General features: G+C 38.8%; 1 protein-coding gene across 1 annotated transcript; it reads right to left on the reverse strand.

The window, feature by feature from the left end:
• Positions 1-8,628: 8,628 nt before the first annotated feature.
• Positions 8,629-18,130, reverse strand: RAB9B (RAB9B, member RAS oncogene family). The gene is made up of 3 exons (XM_066250170.1): positions 17,976-18,130; positions 13,661-13,724; positions 8,629-12,094 (listed from the first exon to the last, which is right to left on the reverse strand). The coding sequence occupies exon 3, from the start codon at positions 12,050-12,052 to the stop codon at positions 11,447-11,449; it is 606 nt and encodes a 201-aa protein (XP_066106267.1). The 5' UTR covers positions 12,053-12,094; positions 13,661-13,724; positions 17,976-18,130; the 3' UTR covers positions 8,629-11,446.
• Between the last annotated feature and the right edge of the window lie 358 nt (positions 18,131-18,488).

Genomic DNA, 18,488 nt, shown 5'->3' on the forward strand with positions numbered 1-18,488 from the left:
GAGTCCTTTGTCTTATGAGTGCTTCTGCACTCCATCCTCCTTTGTCACTGCAGATCTTTATCCTCTCACCTTTTATGTTATTGTTGTCACAGATTATTTTTGTTTTTATTCTGACCTTGTTGGATTTTTACTTGACATTTTGCTTTGTTTTGTTCTTTGTATCTATTTGAATAATCCCCTTGAGTATTTCCTGTATTGGGTGTTTACTGTTAATAAATTCCATCAGTTTCTATATATCTGTAATGTTTTTATTTCTTCTTCATAGTTAAAGGATAACTTTGATGGATATAGTATTCTTGGCTAGTAATTCCTCTCTTTCAACATTTTGAATATTTGGGTCCACTTGCTTCTGACTTGAAGAGTTTCTGCTGAGAAGTCTGATGATAACCTAATGGGCTTTCCTTTGTATGTTGTTCTTCTTTTCCCTAGCTGCCTTGAGGATTCTTCCTTTGTCATTGATTTTTGACAATTTTAATATGATGTTTCTTAAAGTAGATCTGTTTGGGTTGTGGTAACTCAACATTGTGTTTGCTTCTTGGATTTGAGGCTCTAACTCTTTCCATAGTCTTGGAAAATTCTAATTAATTATTTATTTGAATAAGCTCTTCATTCCCTTCTCCCTCTCTCCTTCTGATATACCCACCATGAATGTGTTTTATATTCCACTCTCTCTTTCACTCCCTCCTACCTTTAGTCCATTTGGTGAGTGGATATACCCATTATTCTTATATTGCTCTTTCTGCTGGAGTCTCTTGTAGAACTCTCTGTTTTTTAAATTCATGAGTCTCTCTCTTGTAGTATCTCTGTTTTTAAAGTTTCAATCTTTTTGGTGAAGTATTTGTTTTGTTCACTAATTTGTTTTCTGAGCTCATTAAGTTTCCCATTCATGTCATTTTGCATTTCATTGAGTATTTTCAGAACTTCAATTTTTAATTCTTTATCATTTATCTCCAAGGTTTCCATGTGATTGAGATTTTTTTCTGGAGATTTTTTATTTTCTTTCTGAACTACATCTCTGTCTTGTATGTCCATGGTATTTCTTCATCTTTGACAGCATTTGAGAGTTGTATTGTTAAGACGCCTAACAAAAAAAAACAACTAAAAAATGAAAATTAAAAAATACAATAAAAGCACAAAAATCTAAAATATTATGACAAGAAGAAAAAGCACAGAAAAATAGAACAAAAGAAAAAAATCAAAAACAGAACAACACAAAATAAGAATAAAAATATAAAATTTAAAGATGAAATTCAAAAGAGAAAAAAGTATAAGAAGGAAAAAAAATAAAAAAAAAGATAAAAAGGAAAAATAAAATTTGATTTCAAGAGGTTTCTTCCAGTAGGTGTTGCTGTATTACAACTTTTAGCTCTGTGAAGTTCCTGGTTTGTCTACCGCTGAGATGTTGCTGTCACAATGATGTCAGCAGGGCTACAGTCACATTGGTGAGTGGGACATGTTGTGAGGGTTTTATGGCTTCAGCTTTATTGCTTTATGGCTCTGACAATGGTGATCTCAGGTTTCCAGGTGCTCCTTCCCATGTCTCAACAGGCCTGGGGACCAGATATAGAACACTTCTGTTCTTCAGGGGAGAGAGTGGCTCTGGAGAGCTAGCTGTGGGGTTTGTCTCTGCTACTGTCTGTACTGTAAGGTGAGGGAGATGGGATCTGGGAGGCTGGTGGGCTGCATTGCAGCTTTCTCTGACTCTTCTTGTGTGGGCTATAGGCAGACTGTGGGAACACTGGCTGTGACCTCGTGCTCTGGACACTTTAGTTTATCTCCCCCTGTACCCCCCTATCTCACTGCTCCTCCTGGCAGAAGAAGACTCAGTAACTCCAAGTTTTCCTCTCTGTACCCCTGAGACGAAATCCAGAGAGCCTGAGCTTCCCTCCTCCACATAGTCTAGCAGAGAAAAAAAACAAAACAAAACCCAGTCACTCCAGGTTTATCTCCTTTCTTCTCCAAAGCCCACCATGAATGTGTTTTATCTTCCACTCCCTTTTTCACTCCATTCCACCTTTTGTCCATTTGGTGAGAGGATATTTCAGGTGCACCTGTGGGCCCAGCTGGGGTTCCTTTGCTGCATTATAGTTGTTCAAGTTTTTGAAATTTGCAGGGAATAGATTAGGAGTATCTTTCACATTGTCATTATTCTGACCTGAGAGTGATATTGACTGTGTTTTTCATATATGGCCTTTATTACATTGAGATATGTTCCCTCTATTCCCATTTTGCTGAGAGTTTTTTCTTAATTATAAATGAGTGCTGGATATTTCTTTTTTTATTGAGAGGCAAGGAGATAGAGACACAGACTATCATATGCACCTGTACCGAGATCCACACAGCAATCCCCCTACTGGGTGATGTTCTGCTCATCTTGGGCTGCTTCTCCATTGTTTGGCAACCAAGCCATCTTCAGTGCCCAGGGCAAACTTTCTCAAACCATTTGAGCCATGGTTGCAGGGAAGGAAGAGAGAGAGAGAGAGAGAGAGAGAGAAAGAGAAGGGGGAAGACCGGGAGTTGAACCCAGGACTTCTGCATAATGGACTGACACTATAACACTGAGCCAACCAGCAAGGGCCTAATTATAAATGGGTGCTGGACTTTATCAAATACTTTTTCTGTATCTATTAATATATTCATGTGATTTTTTCCTTCATTCTGTTGATGTGACATATCATGTTTATTGATTTGTAAATATTGTGCCAATACTGTATCCCTGGAATAAATCCCTCTTGATCATGTAGCATGATCTTTTTAATGTATTGCTGGATCTGGTATGCTAATATTTTGCTAAGGATTTTACCATCTATGTTCACTAAAGATAATGACTTAAAAATTTTTTTTTGTAGTGTCTTTATCTGATTTTGGAATTAGGATAATGCTGGCCTCATAAAATGAGTTTGTGAGTCTTTCCTTCTCTTGAAGTTTTTGGAATAGTTTGAAAAGGATAGGCGTTAGTTCTTCTTGTATGTTTTATAAAATTCACCTATGAAACCATCTGGCCCAGGACTTTCCTTTGCCGAGAGTTTTTTGATTACTGTTTCAATTTCACTAGTTGTAATGTTTCCATTCAGATTCTCTAATTTTTCCTGATTCAGTTTTGGAAAACTGTATGTTTCTTGTAATTTATTCATATCTTCTAGATTTTTCAATTTGTTGACATACTGTTGCCTGTAATGTTTTCTTACACAATCTTTTATATTTCTTTGGTGTCAATTGTTACTTCTCCTCTTTCATTATTTCATTTTATTTATTTGAGTACTCTTTCTTTTTTTCTTGGTGAATATGATTAAAGGTTTGTCAATCTTGTTCATCATTTCAAAGAACCAGATCTTGGTTTCCTTGATCTTTCGTATTTTTTTTTTAGACTCTATTTCATTTTTTTCCTGTTCCGATCATCATTATTTCTTTTCTTTCTAACCACTTTAGAATCTGATTTTTGTTTTATTTTTCAGGTTCCTCTAAGTGTAAACTCAGATGGCTTACTTGAGATCTTTCCTATTGAGAGGCAAGGAGGCCAAGAGATAGACCTCTTATGCTAGGATCTTTCTCTCAGGACTGCCTTTGCTGTGTCCCATTGATTTTAAATTGTTATGTTCTCATTTTAATTTGTTTCAAGTTATCTTCTGATTTTTTCCTTGATATCATTGTTAATCCATTCATTGTTTAGTAAGATGTCATTAAGTCTCTATGTGTTTGTATGTTTTTCAGTTTTTTCCTTGAGATTGATATCTAGTTCCATACTATTGTTACCAGAGAAGATACTTGATATGATTTTAGTCTTCTTAAGTTTTAGACTTATTTTGTGTCTTAACATGTGGTTTATCCTAGCAAATGTTCCACGTGCACATGAAACAAATGTATATTCTGCTGCTTTGAGATGAAATACACTGAAGATATCTATTTGATCCATCTGATCTAGTATGTAATTTAAGGCCACCGTATTCTTGTTGATTTTCTGTCTGGAATAGTTATATCCATTTTGAATGGGGTGTTAAAATCCAATGTTATGACCATATTACTGTCCATCTTCCCTCTATGTGTATCAAAATTTGCTTTACATACTTTGGTGCTCCAATATTGCTTGCATAAATGTTTACAAGGGTTATATTATATTCTCTTGTTGGATTGTTCTCTTCATCATTACTTAGTATCCCTCTTAGTTTTTTCTATAATCTTTGTTTTAAAGTCTACTTTTTAGATATGTTAGCTACCCAGCTTTTTTCCCCTTCCATTTGCATGAAATATCTTTTACCATCCCTTCACTTTTAGTCTGTTGTATCTTTTCTTTTCTGAGATGGATCTTTTGTAGACAGCATATACATGGGTCTTGCATTCTTACTCATTCAGCTACAGTATGTGTTTTGATTGGAGCGTTTAAGCCATTTACATTTAAAGTGATTATTGTTAAGTACGTATTTGTTGACTTTTTTGTTTTGACTATGTTTCTTTGGGGTTTTTTTTGTTCTCCTCCCCCCTTCTTCCTCTTTTTCTTGTTTATAAAGCAAATTTTTTAGCTTTTTTTGTAACACTGGTTTGGTGGTAACAAATTTCTTTACATTTTTCTTGTCTGAGAAGTTCTTTAATTCTCCTTCAATTTTAAATAATAAACTTGCTGGGAAAGTAATCTTAGTTATAGGTTCTTATTTTCCATCACTTTTAATATTTCATGCCAATCCCTTCTGGCCTGAAATGCTTTTGTTGAGAAATCACCAGACAGTCTTAAGTGAACTTCCTTGTAGGAAACTAACTGTATTTCTCATGCAGCTTTTAAAGTTATCACTTTGTCTGTGACCTTTGTTGTTTTAATTATAATGTGTCTGGCTATGGACCTCTTTGGGTTCATCTTGTTTGGGATTCTGCATTTTCTGAACTTGTATGTCTTCTTCCTTCACCGGGTTAAGGAAGGTTTTGGTCATTATTTCTTCAAATATGTCTCAATCTCTTGCTCTATGTCTTCTTCTAGTACCCCTAGGACGCAGATGTTGTTATGTTTCATGTTGTCCCAAAAGTCCATTAAGCTATCTTTATTTAAAATTTTTTTTTCTTTTTGCTGCTGTGAGTTGGTGGGGTTTTTTTTTCTACTTTGTCTTCCAAGTTGCTGATTCAGTCCCCTGCTTCCTCCAACTTACTGTTTATTCCTTCCAGTGTATTCTTCATTTCTGACTGGTCTTTTTTTTTTTATGGCTTCTAAGTCCTTTTTCATGCTGGTGAGCATCCTTATATTCACTACTTTGAACTCTATGTCTGATAAATTTATTTCTTCCATTTCATTTAGCACATTTTATGGAGATTTCCCTTTTCTTTCATTTGGGACCTGTTTCTTTGTCTCCCCATTTTGACTCTCTCTTTGTGTTTGTTACTATGTATTAAATAGATCTGCTATGACTCTTAGTTTTCATGGGATGGTTTTATATAATAGATGTCCTATGAGGCGTCCAGTGGTGCAGTATACTTGATCACCTGAGCTAGAAGTTCCAAGAATGCCTCTTGTGTGAGTTATGTAGGTCCTTCTATTGTAACTGAGTCTTGATTTTTATTGGCTTATTTGTGCAGGTGGTAAATCTTTAAGCTGGCTGACTGTGAGGCTCAACCTTAACCATAGCATGAGAGCTACTGTGCAGGTGCTGATCACATGAAGCAAAATTTACCTCAGCAGGGTTTGGTGTATTCCAAGATCTCTTTTTGGATATGCCAGTTGTGAAGCTTATTGGACCCTTCTCTGATGTTGTATGACATTGGCCACTAGGTATATTCATTCTGGATTTCTTGAGTGGGACTCTGTTGCAGCCCAATGTGTGACACTGCCTGTGGCTGGTCCTGCACAACTTGCTTGGAGCTTCAAGCAACCCACAGTTTATGGCTGCCTCTGCTGGTCTTAAGTGCACACAGGAAGGACCAAGTGGTACACCAAGACAAACTTTTACTAGCAGTGGACTTGGGGACAGGTCAGCAAAAGTCCCAAGGTTCCCTAAGATCTGCTTGTGCCTGCCTCTGCCTGCATGTTGTCTATTAAGTTCAGCCACTGAAGAATCCTCTGTCTGTACTCAAGTTGCATGAGGTAGGTTCACAGTGTGTCACCAAGTAAGAGTGAGTCGTGTTCACCAGATTGATACATGTTCAAACTTGGTGCAAGTGCTGGGTCTAAGGCCACTCAGCAAATGTCCTTGGGTCTACAAAGTCTACCTGTCACCTGTTAGGTGCTCTCACACCTTTGTGGTGGGACAGGGTATGAGGGAATCTTCAGAGTGAAGCCAGCAGAATTTATCAGGCCCAAACAGACCAAGATTTGGCCATATGAAAGCAGAGCTCTGCTCTGGTCAGGCATGTGAGGAAAAAATGGGTCCTGCTGTAGAGCTAAACAACTCAGTCTGTCTCAGATTTTGCTGGAAGGGGCCTTAGTTCAGAGGGTGGGCTTGTTGGGAGTCAGGAGGATGGAGTTAGTGAATCTCCTATGAAGGGGCAGTACTGACCAGGCTTCAGGGAAGATGAGGGTGGTGGACCTTGTCCCAGAGCCATACAACATAGTCTGTCACATATTTTGTCCTGATCTTGGCAGGGTAGAGCCACTAAATGTCAAGTAGCTGGGGCCTCTGGGGCTGCCAAAGGGGTCTTCCAGAAGCTGCAAAGAAGGTGGTTCTAGTGTCTCTTGTAAGGGAAAAATGCCAGTCAGGTTCACTGAAAGTGGGGAAAATGACTCCTGTTCCAAAGCCACACCACTTAGTCACTGACAGCCTCTGAGGCTGCCTAGACCTACATACCCTGGTCAAAATTGCTGACTCCTCAGCAAGGCATTAATTTCACAAGGTGTGGCAGGAAGGAGTTCAGAGAGTGAGGCTATTGCTTTCTCATATGCTGATACTACAAAGAAGGAAGTGCTCCACTCAAGAATTATGGTGTCTGCAGTATGAGAAAATAACTCAACACAGGGATCCTGGTGGTTGTCCCTTGAGTTTCCTCAGCAGAGCCACAAACCCCAGACTTTCCTTATGCAACTCCAGTCCTCCCTGCCTGCTCTCCACCAGAGTCCAGGGTGAGTGGCTGTGAATGAAAGTAAGTGCATTGGCCCTCAAAGAGGCTGCCTGTGTCTCTAGTGTACTGCTGTCTCTACCTGACAGAAACCCTGTTGCTTTTCACAGCCCACAGTTATGTGGGTGCCTCTTCCTAGCTCTGCTGTTTTGGGCTGGGGAGCCTGGCTTGGGGTTTAGACCCCATAATTCGCAAGAGAATTCCTTGCAGCTGAGATATCCCTCCAGAACTTCAGCTGCCCACCATGGGAGTGGGGCCAGCCCTTTTCCTGCATCTTTGCCCTTTCTACCAGTCTCAATGTGGCTTCTTCTGTAAATCCTTGGTTAGAAGATTTCTCTTCAGCTACTCTTCAGTTGGTTATTCAGAATAATTGTTTTTTAATTTAACTGTAATTTCAGTTTGGTCTTGGGAAAAGGTAAGTGTAGTTCCACTTATTCTACTGCCATTTTGTATCTCCTATACTCTACTTTTCCACTTTCAAAATATCAGGTTTGGATAAGCAAATCCTAATTGAAGAGGCTTATAATTTTATGATCATCTATAAACTAAGAGGCATATCATTATATAATAAAAAATACTTTTGTTGCTATATTTGAAGCAGGGTCTGATAATTTTTTATTGATTTATTTTAGAGCGATAGCAGAAGGGGGAGAGAGAGAGAGAGAGAGAGAGAGAGAGAGAGAGAGAAACATCAATTTGTTATTTCACTATTTATGCATTCATTGGTTGATTCTTGTATGTGTCCTGACTGGGAATCGAACTGCAACCTTGCTCTATTGGAACAATGCTCTAACCAACTGAGCTACCCAGCCAGGGCCTCAACAATTATTAAATGATTCATCTCAGTGACGGAAGCAGTACGCATGGCAAAAAAAAAAAAATATATGTCCTTTCTCCTATGATTTCAACTTCCCAAAGTTCCAACAGGCAAAAGTAGAGGGAGGAAAGAAGATGGCTAAATCCGAGACATGAAATGAATGTAATGAAGTCATGTGCTGCAGAGAGAATTGAATTTAAAAGTTTTCACCATATATATTCAGTTCATTCAGTGTTGATCTTTAGAGTCCAATATGTGGAAGCAAGAGAACAAAAAATTTTACAAAATTATCCTTTGTTTTCTGATTTATTCCACCTATATTTTCATGTTCCTTTACATCAGGACAGCATGCCAGTCAAAAAAATTAAGGGAAAATGTATATTTTGTTTATATTCGATGATGTTTTAACATTTGTTTTAAATTATAATGAAGATATAAAGTGGAGAGTTAAGGTGCAATTTCTAGTCCCAATATTCTTCATACATTAAAAAATGGCATAAAATAAAAGAAACCTCCCCACTTTAATTTTTAAGTTTTTTTCCCAATCAGTAGAAGAGTGTCTGTCTGATCACTAGGTAGTAGCTACTTGGAGTGCCATGTGAAAAATTGATCTAAAGGCGACATGCAGTGCAGCCTGCAAGAGTGACTTGATTGTTAAGTACTGTCTGTCACACCCACCAGTTACTCAAAGAGAGAGAGAGAGAGAGAGAGAGAGAGAGAGAAAGAGAAGAAGAAGAAGAAGAAGAAGAAGAGGAAGAAGAAGAAGAAACATAAACACTGTATTCTGATTATTCCAAAAGCACTTTTTATTTACTTTAACACAGATGACTTTTTACAATTGAAACAAAATATCTGATACACAATTTTGACTTTTTAGCAGCACCTGCAACAAGAGGATTGTGGAATACCTCAGGGTAAAGTAGAGTTGTCTGAGACAGGCACAAATTAACCTGAAAATTATCAATCCACTGAAAACATATGGAATCTGAGGCCCCCTGAATATCAGTACAATACATGAAAATAAACAAAAGAAATATTTTATATGATGTTTTAATTGACGACTGTTGGGAAAAACAGTATAGTTTCTACTAGAAATATCTTATTTTAAAAATCTAGTGTTCATGAAAAAAAATCTACTGAAAATATGTAGGGTATACGATTTCTAAGCCTTTATGCACAGTTCTTGGTGCTCACAGATCTCAGCCTTTGGTGTTTTTTAATCTTACTCAAATTGTACATCAACATCCCACTAAATGTTTCTCACCAAAATGCCACTGTTTTTGTCACTTAATGTTAAGTGCTTTCATTTAGATATCGTGTAGTGATTTGGCAGAAAAAAAATATTGGCATGACTAAGAAGAAAGGGGCTTCAGTTGACTTGCCAATAATGTTAACACTTGTCTTGGATGACCAGGAGGCTTATGAATGGGTTACCTATGTAATTTTTTTTAAACTTAAATGAGCACATGCCATTCTGGTTTTGTGAGTGGATGGAGGTCTTAATGAAGGCCTGAGATCTACAAATAGAAACTATTATAAGCAGAGTGCAAGTAGAAGGAGAGGCCCCTGGTCTCATGCACTTTAAAACAATTAGTATTTAATAACTCTGACATCAGATTTTCACTCTAACGTGATTGTAGCAAAATAATCATAGAATTTGGAAACCAGTGTGGCTGGCTATAGGCATAGGCAGAATAGGAACCAATATTTACGAGCTGTAGTTATCCCAGTTCTGTCTTTGACTTCAAGCATAAAAGTTAGTTGGACAATGGGGTCAGGACTATATTTAAATTGGAAATATTGAGTATGAGTGAGTTGAAATACCGTCTTCAGCTTGTCTATGTGGCCAAAAAGTCCCAGAGCTCTTAAAGCACAAAGGGTCGCATATATAAGGTTGATTTCATATGTGGCTACAATGGAGAGTTCTAGGCTGTGTTCTTGTGAAAGCTCCTACCCTTTTCCTGGCCCAGGTCCCTTTTGGGGGTCATTTATAACTGTTCCTCACTAATTTGGGTCACTATTTTTATCATAGTTGTTTTAAAACTAAAGATTGAAAGCTATGAAAGACAAACAGGTCAACCAACAGGAACTAGACTGCATATAGATAGCTGACAGTCATAGTAATCAAATTTTGACAAACTACTTTTGCATTTTAATATAGTATCTTTAAGGTGTTTATATCAGGGCACATAATTATTATTCAGATCTCAAGAATTTTTCCTGCCACAGTACATAAGCAAAAGACAGAGCTAAGTCATTGGTGTTAAATGCTGATCCCAGATTACTTTAAGCATTTTAAAAGTCCCTCTCCTTAGTCTTAGCCATTATCTTAAGATACATATATCTGTAACATGGCACTGAAATGTAGTTTGTTGCTTATAGGTTTATAGAACTTAGAGCTGGAAGGGACCTTAAACCAAGCATCCAGTCAGTACAGAAATCCTTTTTATGGTATTTTAACAGATGGTCATCCAGCATCTATTTGAATTTTTTTTTGGAAGGGAGTTCATTATTAAGGCAGTCCATTCTGCTGTTGGACAACTCTAATTATGAGAAATTCATTCTGATACTGGCTTAAAGTCTGCTCTCTTGTCACTTTCAATGTCTTAATTTGGCCCACTGAACATACAGTACAACATACCAAAAAAATCAGTTTCTTCTTATATAATAAATATTGGAGTTAAGGAACCTTGTGAGAAAAAGCCCATCATCCCTCAATCTTCTCTGAAGGTTTCTCTGAGAGCACATCATGGTGTACCAAAAGACCATCAAAATTATGAGCAGAGAGCGTTGCATCCAAAGCCACATACCAAACAACATTGCTAAATTGATAAGAGGTTGTCAGAGAAGCAACATCCCTGTATAGCAAAAGTAGACTTACGAAGTAAAAGCAGACCAACCATTTATTTGCAAGGGTGGTTGGCATATTTAAGCATAATCTGTTCCCTAATACCCTGTTACTTCAAACACAAGAAGTATAATAAATTTTTAGTGTCATTAGTGAATCTCTTATTGAGATGGTATTTTTTTGGAAAGCTCAAATGAGAGCAAAGCATATATAAGGATTTAAACAAGGCAGTGTATATCATCATACTTTTGCATTCTTAATCATTACAACCTCTTTATAATTCCAGCTTTGGAATCCTTGTTTGCATTACTATTTTTATTATAATACAGGTCAGAGTACAATGCCTCCCCTCTCCCCCTTTGGCAGACATGTCAGAAACTGCTTGGCAAGAGTCAGTGGTGACATTTATTAGTTGATTAATGGAACACTTTAAGGAATAGCTATAGCTCTTTAATTCCTTCATGCAGCTGTGTTCTAAGTTTAAACTGTGATTGGAAAATACTGAAATCTTTCAGGACTAAATCTTTCTGAAGTGTCCTGTTGCACACAAGAAAGAAATAGCAGAAATTAGGCAAAATACACTTGACTTGGTAAAGCGCATTTTAAAAAATTACTCTACAACTTCAGTTTGAAAGGCTTTAATTAACAATTACAACCCTTTCTTTTTTGTGTGTGCACCCTGAGAAGGGCACGGTTACTCTTACACTACTGACTGAACAATTTGGGGTACACTTTTAAAAGGCTTCTTACTTTTAACAGCATGAAGATTCTGCTTTGGAGCCACTGTTCAAGTCAATAGTGTGACTTAACATGCAATGCTCCAACTGTTCCTCTACTGCCAACACCTGCCTGACAGCTTCTTCAAAGGCCACTGTCACATTAGTATCATCTTTGGCACTTGTTTCTAGATAAGGGTAATTACCATTCTCCATGCACCAGGCTTGTGCCTCCTCAATAGTCACTTGCCTATCCTCTTTGTCTACCTTGTTACCCAGAACTACAAAGGGGAAGTGCTCAGGGTCTTTCACATCTGCATAGTAGATGAATTCTTTCTGCCAGTTACCAAGGTTCTCAAAGCTCTGCCGGTCATCCACGCTGAAGGTCAAGAGGCAGCAATCTGCTCCCCTGTAGAAGGGTGTCCTAAGGCTCTTGAAACGTTCCTGCCCTGCAGTATCCCAGATCTGGAGAGTTACAAAACGTCCATCTACCTCCAGATCGCGATTTAAGAACTCTACCCCTATGGTGTGAAAAGCCTGGGAGTCAAATTTATTGGTTACATAACGGTTCATAAGTGAGCTTTTACCAACTCCACCATCACCCAAGAGAATGACTTTCAAGAGCAGGGATTTACCACTCATTGTTGCAGCACCAGATGGGGAGAAGTTTATAACCAAGAGAACCTGGAAATAAAATAAAAAATAGGAGGAAAAACAATTAAACTTGAAGTGAAAATCAACTTCATAATAAATTTCTCTGAATTATGAGGCCTTCTAATTTAGCTTTTCTTGATTCATGCTCATTAACATGATATAGTACAACAGAAAAAAATAAAACTCTTTTTATTTTTGCATGAGAGAGAAAATAGGTCTTGTTTTTCTGAGATCTGTTGCTTGTGCCAGGAAAGTGGCTGAATGCCATGGGTAAGTAGACTAGCAGATGGTGCTGCAATTTGGTTCAGCTCTGACCCTATTCTTTCTTAGATGAGAGAGCCTAGAACAGGGATGCCAACTCAAATGTGTAACCATATTAGCTTCTGGCTTGGACAGTTCCAAACAAGATGCAAATAGTCTAAAATTGATTCGGGGTTTGTAGTCTGTTCCTGATGAACCCACACATTACTGAGGAGAGAAGGCTACATAAGCTCAAATTCTGTTAGTAGAGGATTGGGCTAGAATTAGACCAAACTTGGAAAGAGAAAAAGGTCAAGTTTTTTTCTGGCATTTACTTCATGATACTTGCATCAATATAGATACCCTCACAATGAAAGGATCTTCCATAATCTTTTCTTCATGGAACAATAGAGTGAAGTTGATGACAGTTGACTGGTACCAATATAACAGCTATCATTCAGGAAGAATATCTTGAATAGCTTATTAATTTTTAGATTTGGCTTCTAATTCCATACTAGCACTAAAGAAACCTACAATAAACTCAAAAGCATTAATAATTATACTGAACCTTTTTGTTATCTCCATAACATGCCTATACATGAAATACCTAGAATGGATCTTAAGATAAAAAGGTAAAATATTATTTTTTTTGTTTTTGTTTTGTATTTTTCTGAAGTGAGAAGTGGGGAGGCAGAGAGACAGACTCCTACATGCGCCCAACCAGGATCCACCTGGCATGCCTAATAGAGGGTGATGCGCTGCCATCTGAGGTGTTGCTCCATTGCAACTGGAGCCATTCTAGCACCTGAGGCGGAGGCCATGGAGCCTTCCTCAGTGCCCGGGACAGCTTTGCTCCAATGGAGCCTAGGCTGAGGGAGAGGAAGAGAGATATAAAGAGAAGGGAGAGGGGGAAAGGTGGAGAAGCATATGAGTGCCTATCCTGTATGCCTTGGCTGGGAATTGAACTCAGGACTTCCACACGCTGGCCGACACTCTACTACTGAGCCAATCGGCCAGGGCCAAAAAGATTAATTGTTTACTGAGCAACTGCCTTGTACTAGAATCTGTTAAGTAATTTCACACTAGCTCCATTGTGGGAACACAACAATGATAATGTTAATTGGGTATTAAGAGACCCAAAGAGAGCAAAACTAATCATTAATCAAACCAGCACATACAAAAAAGTTTCTGGAGGCACATACATTTGAAATGTAATTAAAAAAAAAAACACAAACATCTCAGTAGTCCTTAAAATTATGTTGATGTGCATGTGTACTAACCATATATTTTTTAAACACACATTTTCAGGATATTCAATAGACTATATGGCCTATTGAATATAAAACATAAACCTACCCAGTTGGGTCTTTGTCACAATCTTGTCTTTTTCTTGATGTTCTATTTTTCTTTTTTCAGGATTCTAAAAATCAAATTGGGAAACATTACATTTTAAATCTACAATGAAACAAAGAATATACTCAAGTCAGAAAAAGAATGAGCTGCCCTTACTTTACATACAGAGAATGCTTTTCATAAATATACTTGAGTTTAAAATGTTATAAATGCTTAACATGTAAAAAATAATTTTACTGCAAAAACTTTAACTTGCCCTAACTTGAGTGTACTTTATATGATTTTGAAAGTTTTATATTGTCTCTCCATTGAACTCTTCATTCAAAATAAATCAAGGAATCGGAGATATTCACAATAGACGATATTTAGGAAAAGGAAAGCAAAGAGGAATCTAATATATAATGGTATTCTATGTCAGAGATGAAACTTCTTCCCTTTATATCTACAGTGTTCCCATCTTCAAGAACTTCCTAGTGCACTCACCAATTTGCCTTGAATTTATCTCTGCATTTGACTCGACAAGATGAGAGAAGAAAAAGTTACGTGTGGGGATTCCCTGTTTACAATATATTCTCTTTGCTAATTATTTTACTCATTAATTTTGATCATCTGCCTTGAACACAAGTTTTAATATTTAGCTGGTTTTATTAAATTGAAACACAACTTCATAATTAACATTTTAGTTAATTATCGCAAGAGTCTTATTTAACCAGGACCAAGACTATTGATCTAAAACAAAAAACAACTCTAGATTTGTTGAGTGTTTTCTTAGTGAGGAATAAAGAAGCTTTTAACAAATCTCCTGCTTAATAATTTTATTATTTTTTTCAAATGTAGATGAAGCATATAATAGAGGAGTTATTAGAGATGTAAATTAGTAGTTATGAATTTAAATAATGTCTCTAAAGTGGATAGGCTATTCCACTTCTTGGTCTATATCTATTCTAAAGAATTCTCAAGTTTCCAACAATTCTTTATTTTTGTCCTCTTTTATTTTTTTAAAAATTCCACTCTCAAACTGCTGTCTTTGGCACCCGTTCAAGTAACAAACATCTTTAAGTGGCAATGAAACCAGTGTTAGTATACTTTTTTATTTTTAATACTGGTCTTTAGGATAACTTTACAGAACAGAACTCTTGAACTCTTACTCAAAAAAGTAACAGAAGAAAGTGCAAACTTGGCACAACACTCATAGTATTAAGGGCTCATGCCAAATAAGCTTCCTTAAGTTTTTAGCAAACAGGTGTTCATATCATTTAATGACTCACTAACTCTACTTTCCCAGCTGTGGATACATCAAATGACAGGTCAAGGACTGAGTACTTATGGAAACAAAATACTCAGCTCCAGGAATAATGATGAAGTATTAATAACTATCTGAGATAATGCTGCAGTTGCTTGTGCTTTCCCTATTTGGCTTTGTGCACACATAACTTCTGGTTACATAGGCTCTATAAAGCAATGCAGTTCAGTGTCAAGTGTACTGGGCTGGCAGCAATCAGGAAATAAGTCTTCATTGCTGCTTTCTCATTCATCATTTTATGAACTTGGACAGGTCACTTAATCTTGCTGTGTTTCAATATCTTTCAAAATAGAGCTGATAATGCTTGCCCTACTTAACTCATAGGATTTTGGGGGAAATGAATAACTTACAAAGTCTGCAAAGATTTTTAAGCACTTATTAAAATTTTGGTTTGAGGTTTTTGTTCCTTTTGCTCCTCCACCTCCTCTCATTCACTGGTGGGAGCCTTATGGTTTGGTGTTAACCCTTTTCATAAAGGGCCTGCCACTGGTAATATAGAATTCTTCTTTTTCTCTGTCTTCCATATTTGAGAATGCCTTGTCTCCCAACAATTTTGAGCATCTGCATCTACCACAGAATCTCAGCACTGGAGGGACCTTAAGGTGCTCTGGTCCAATCCTGCTATTGATGCTGGAGAAAGGTTGCTTCTCATTTGTGTCCTGAAAGGGAATCAAACCCGGGACATCCATACGCCAGATTGATGCACAACACTGAGCCAACTGGCTAGGGCCACAACCAAATTTTAAATTCCTGGGTAATAAGGCTCTTGTTTGTATATGACTTTGAAGTCCCTTCAACATGCAGCACAAGGGTCCTCCATATGGCTAATCAATAAATATTTGTTCATTAATGAACTTTTTTTTGGTAGGTGCCCAGAACTAATGCCTCTGAATTTATGCCAAGGTACCACAGACACATAGTTCTGTATGAAATCCAAGTACTATTATTTATAAAGTGACTAAAGAGCAGAAGTTATCTGCATCACTTTCTAATGGGACTTAACAGGAATCCCACCTGTTGAAAGTCAGTGTAAATAGTTCAGTTTACCTACCCCTCCCCTGACATTTTAAAAATAAGTATATAAATTTCTCCATTCCCATAAAAAACAAGACAATAATTGTCTCCACTTCATATTTTCAGTGGTTGCTGGCATCTCTGCCATTAACCATTATCATCATTTGAAAATTAGTATATTAATCTTTACTACATACTTAACTTAAAAAAGAACTAGAACAGTATAAAAGCAAATCAATTATTTCCTCCCCTAGAATATGCTAAATGTAAATCAAACCTTGAAAGAAGATAACATATATTAGGCAAAATAACTCTTTGATAAACCTAAATACATTTAATAGGAAAGTCAAACCCCTTGTACATCCCTTATGGGTCCCACATCAGGTTAGAATTTGGACTACAATTTTTATTCTGATTTTAGTCCTATTCAGAGAAAGATCTGGTTTAACAGATCAACTATCCTAGAAAGGCAATTCTCCTTTCCTATCTCACTGCCCCAAACAGATTAACAAGCATTCTTTAAAGGTAGTTTATTCACTATCTTTTTTCCAATTCTGGTTTAAGTTTCAGACATTATGGTGAATTAGGAATTCACATAACCGATACTTGCCAGCTTTCTTTGTTCTCCAACATATTTGAAACCTTCTGAATGTGTTGTGCAGACACCCACACAGGCTTATTAAACTGATTGTATTTAATTGAGGCTGGGGGTGGAGGTGAGGGAGGAGGCAGTACAATGACGAGAAAGAGGTTAAACCTTTGAAAATAGTGCATTTTAGTGCGATAATGGAGAGATGAGAGGTAAAAACGGAAATTGGCAACATCAGTTCTGTTGCCATGGGTAGAATGATGCTCAGATGCATAGTGCGGATTGAGAGCACGTCTTGAGAGGGCTGTGTACTGCAGGGCTGGGGGTGGGGGAGGAGCAGCGTGGGAGGGCTAGGCCGGAGATGAGAGTGGCACTGGAGGCAAAATGCTCAGGGGAGGCGCCATGGTTGGAGTTGTGAGGAAAGCCTATCCTGTGGTGACATACAGGTTGAGGCTACTGAGCTCACTGTTGATTCCTGGCACAACGTTTGTTAATACTGCATTGGAGAACTGGGAGAGGCTCCTTTAGTTTATGTGAAAATCAGTACAAGTAAAAAATGATCGAATCTTTGAGCTAGATCCTCTACCTCAAGGAATGTAGATTATTCCCAATACAACTTGAAGCTTGGTGGTGGTGGTGGTGGTGGCGTTCTTAGCGGGGAAGCTCTCTGATGTGCGCACTGGGTTCATTTTGTTGAGCTAACAAGTAACCAGCTACATCCATGCATTGAGTCCAAGCGCCACACCTGTCATGCCACTGGAATGTTATTTCCACGTTTATGCACATATTTAGATTCTATATGCAACTAGAAGGGACCAGTGTGGAATTTCACCCTTAACCTTTCATTCCTCAGACTACAGCTCTGCAGCTGTGAGCCTGAAGGCATTGTAGATAGAATTTGGCACTGTCCTCAGGCCACTTCTTCCCAAGTAGACTGGGTGGAGACAGGTAAGCTTTGGATAAGAGATCAGGGTACCGGGAGTAGAACCTTCCTTAAGAGATTGGGAATGTTGTCATGTCTAAGACAGTAAGGAGCACGGTTAGCATTGGGGATCTAGAAAGAGAGATGTCACTCAGGGTTTCAACTGCCTTGGACCCAGGTCCTCTGACCTCACCCCCAGCTCTTAGAACTAGCAGCCGTGGCGCATGCGCATTGAGCCACACCCGCTCCCCACGATACCCTATGCCTCCTAGCACGGCTCTGGCAGCTGCTTAGATTACTCCGCAACGCCCCCCCCCCTCCACCGCCACCAGCTCCGACCCCTGCAGAGCAGAGGGCCCTTTCCCAAGATGCGAGTGCCCCAGAAATGACTTAGACATCCCTTTCTCCGTTTCCCCCCGAAGTCCCCACCTCCCGGCCTCTCGGGTCCCGGCCTTTGGCCGCGCACCCTGCCCACGCACAGGCACCTTACCCAACACAATGGGACAGAGACAGAAGAGAGCCTCGGGCGCCAGGCAGTCCGCTCTGGGAGCCGGCAGCCCGGCTCCTCAGCGACACCGTCACTGCTCCCGCTGTCTCCTTGTCCTCAGTGGGGTAGCAAGTGCAGCTTGGACCTCCGTGGCCTGACAGCTGCCGCTCGCGCCCGCCGCTGCTGCCGCGCAGCGTCTCGCGCCCGCGCCCGCGAGGGGAAGGGGCGGGGCTCGCGCCACCTCCTTGGTCCCCTCTACGGAGCTGAACCCGGCTGCCTCACGTGCTCGCTGGTCGAGAGTGCACCCTGGCTCGCTCACTCTTCTGTCATGCTAAGGGTCCAACTCTGGTCTTCTGTGTCCTCCCCTCCCCTCGGTAGGGACAGTGACAACGGACTGTCACATATTGCTCTCCCACTCCTCTGCAGCCCTAGTCCACAGCCCCATTTTCTACAATTACTCTTCCCCCTATTCCCCCTACTACCTCATTTACCTTACCACCAAGCCCTTTACTTTTG

This window comes from Saccopteryx bilineata, chromosome X, assembly GCF_036850765.1.
Source record: "Saccopteryx bilineata isolate mSacBil1 chromosome X, mSacBil1_pri_phased_curated, whole genome shotgun sequence".
Taxonomy (NCBI): domain Eukaryota; kingdom Metazoa; phylum Chordata; class Mammalia; order Chiroptera; family Emballonuridae; genus Saccopteryx; species Saccopteryx bilineata.

What these genes read in the sequence shown, in the direction of transcription:
- RAB9B (XM_066250170.1), bottom strand. Translation starts at nt 12,052, where the DNA reads ATGAGTGGTAAATCCCTGCTCTTGAAAGTCATTCTCTTGGGTGATGGT.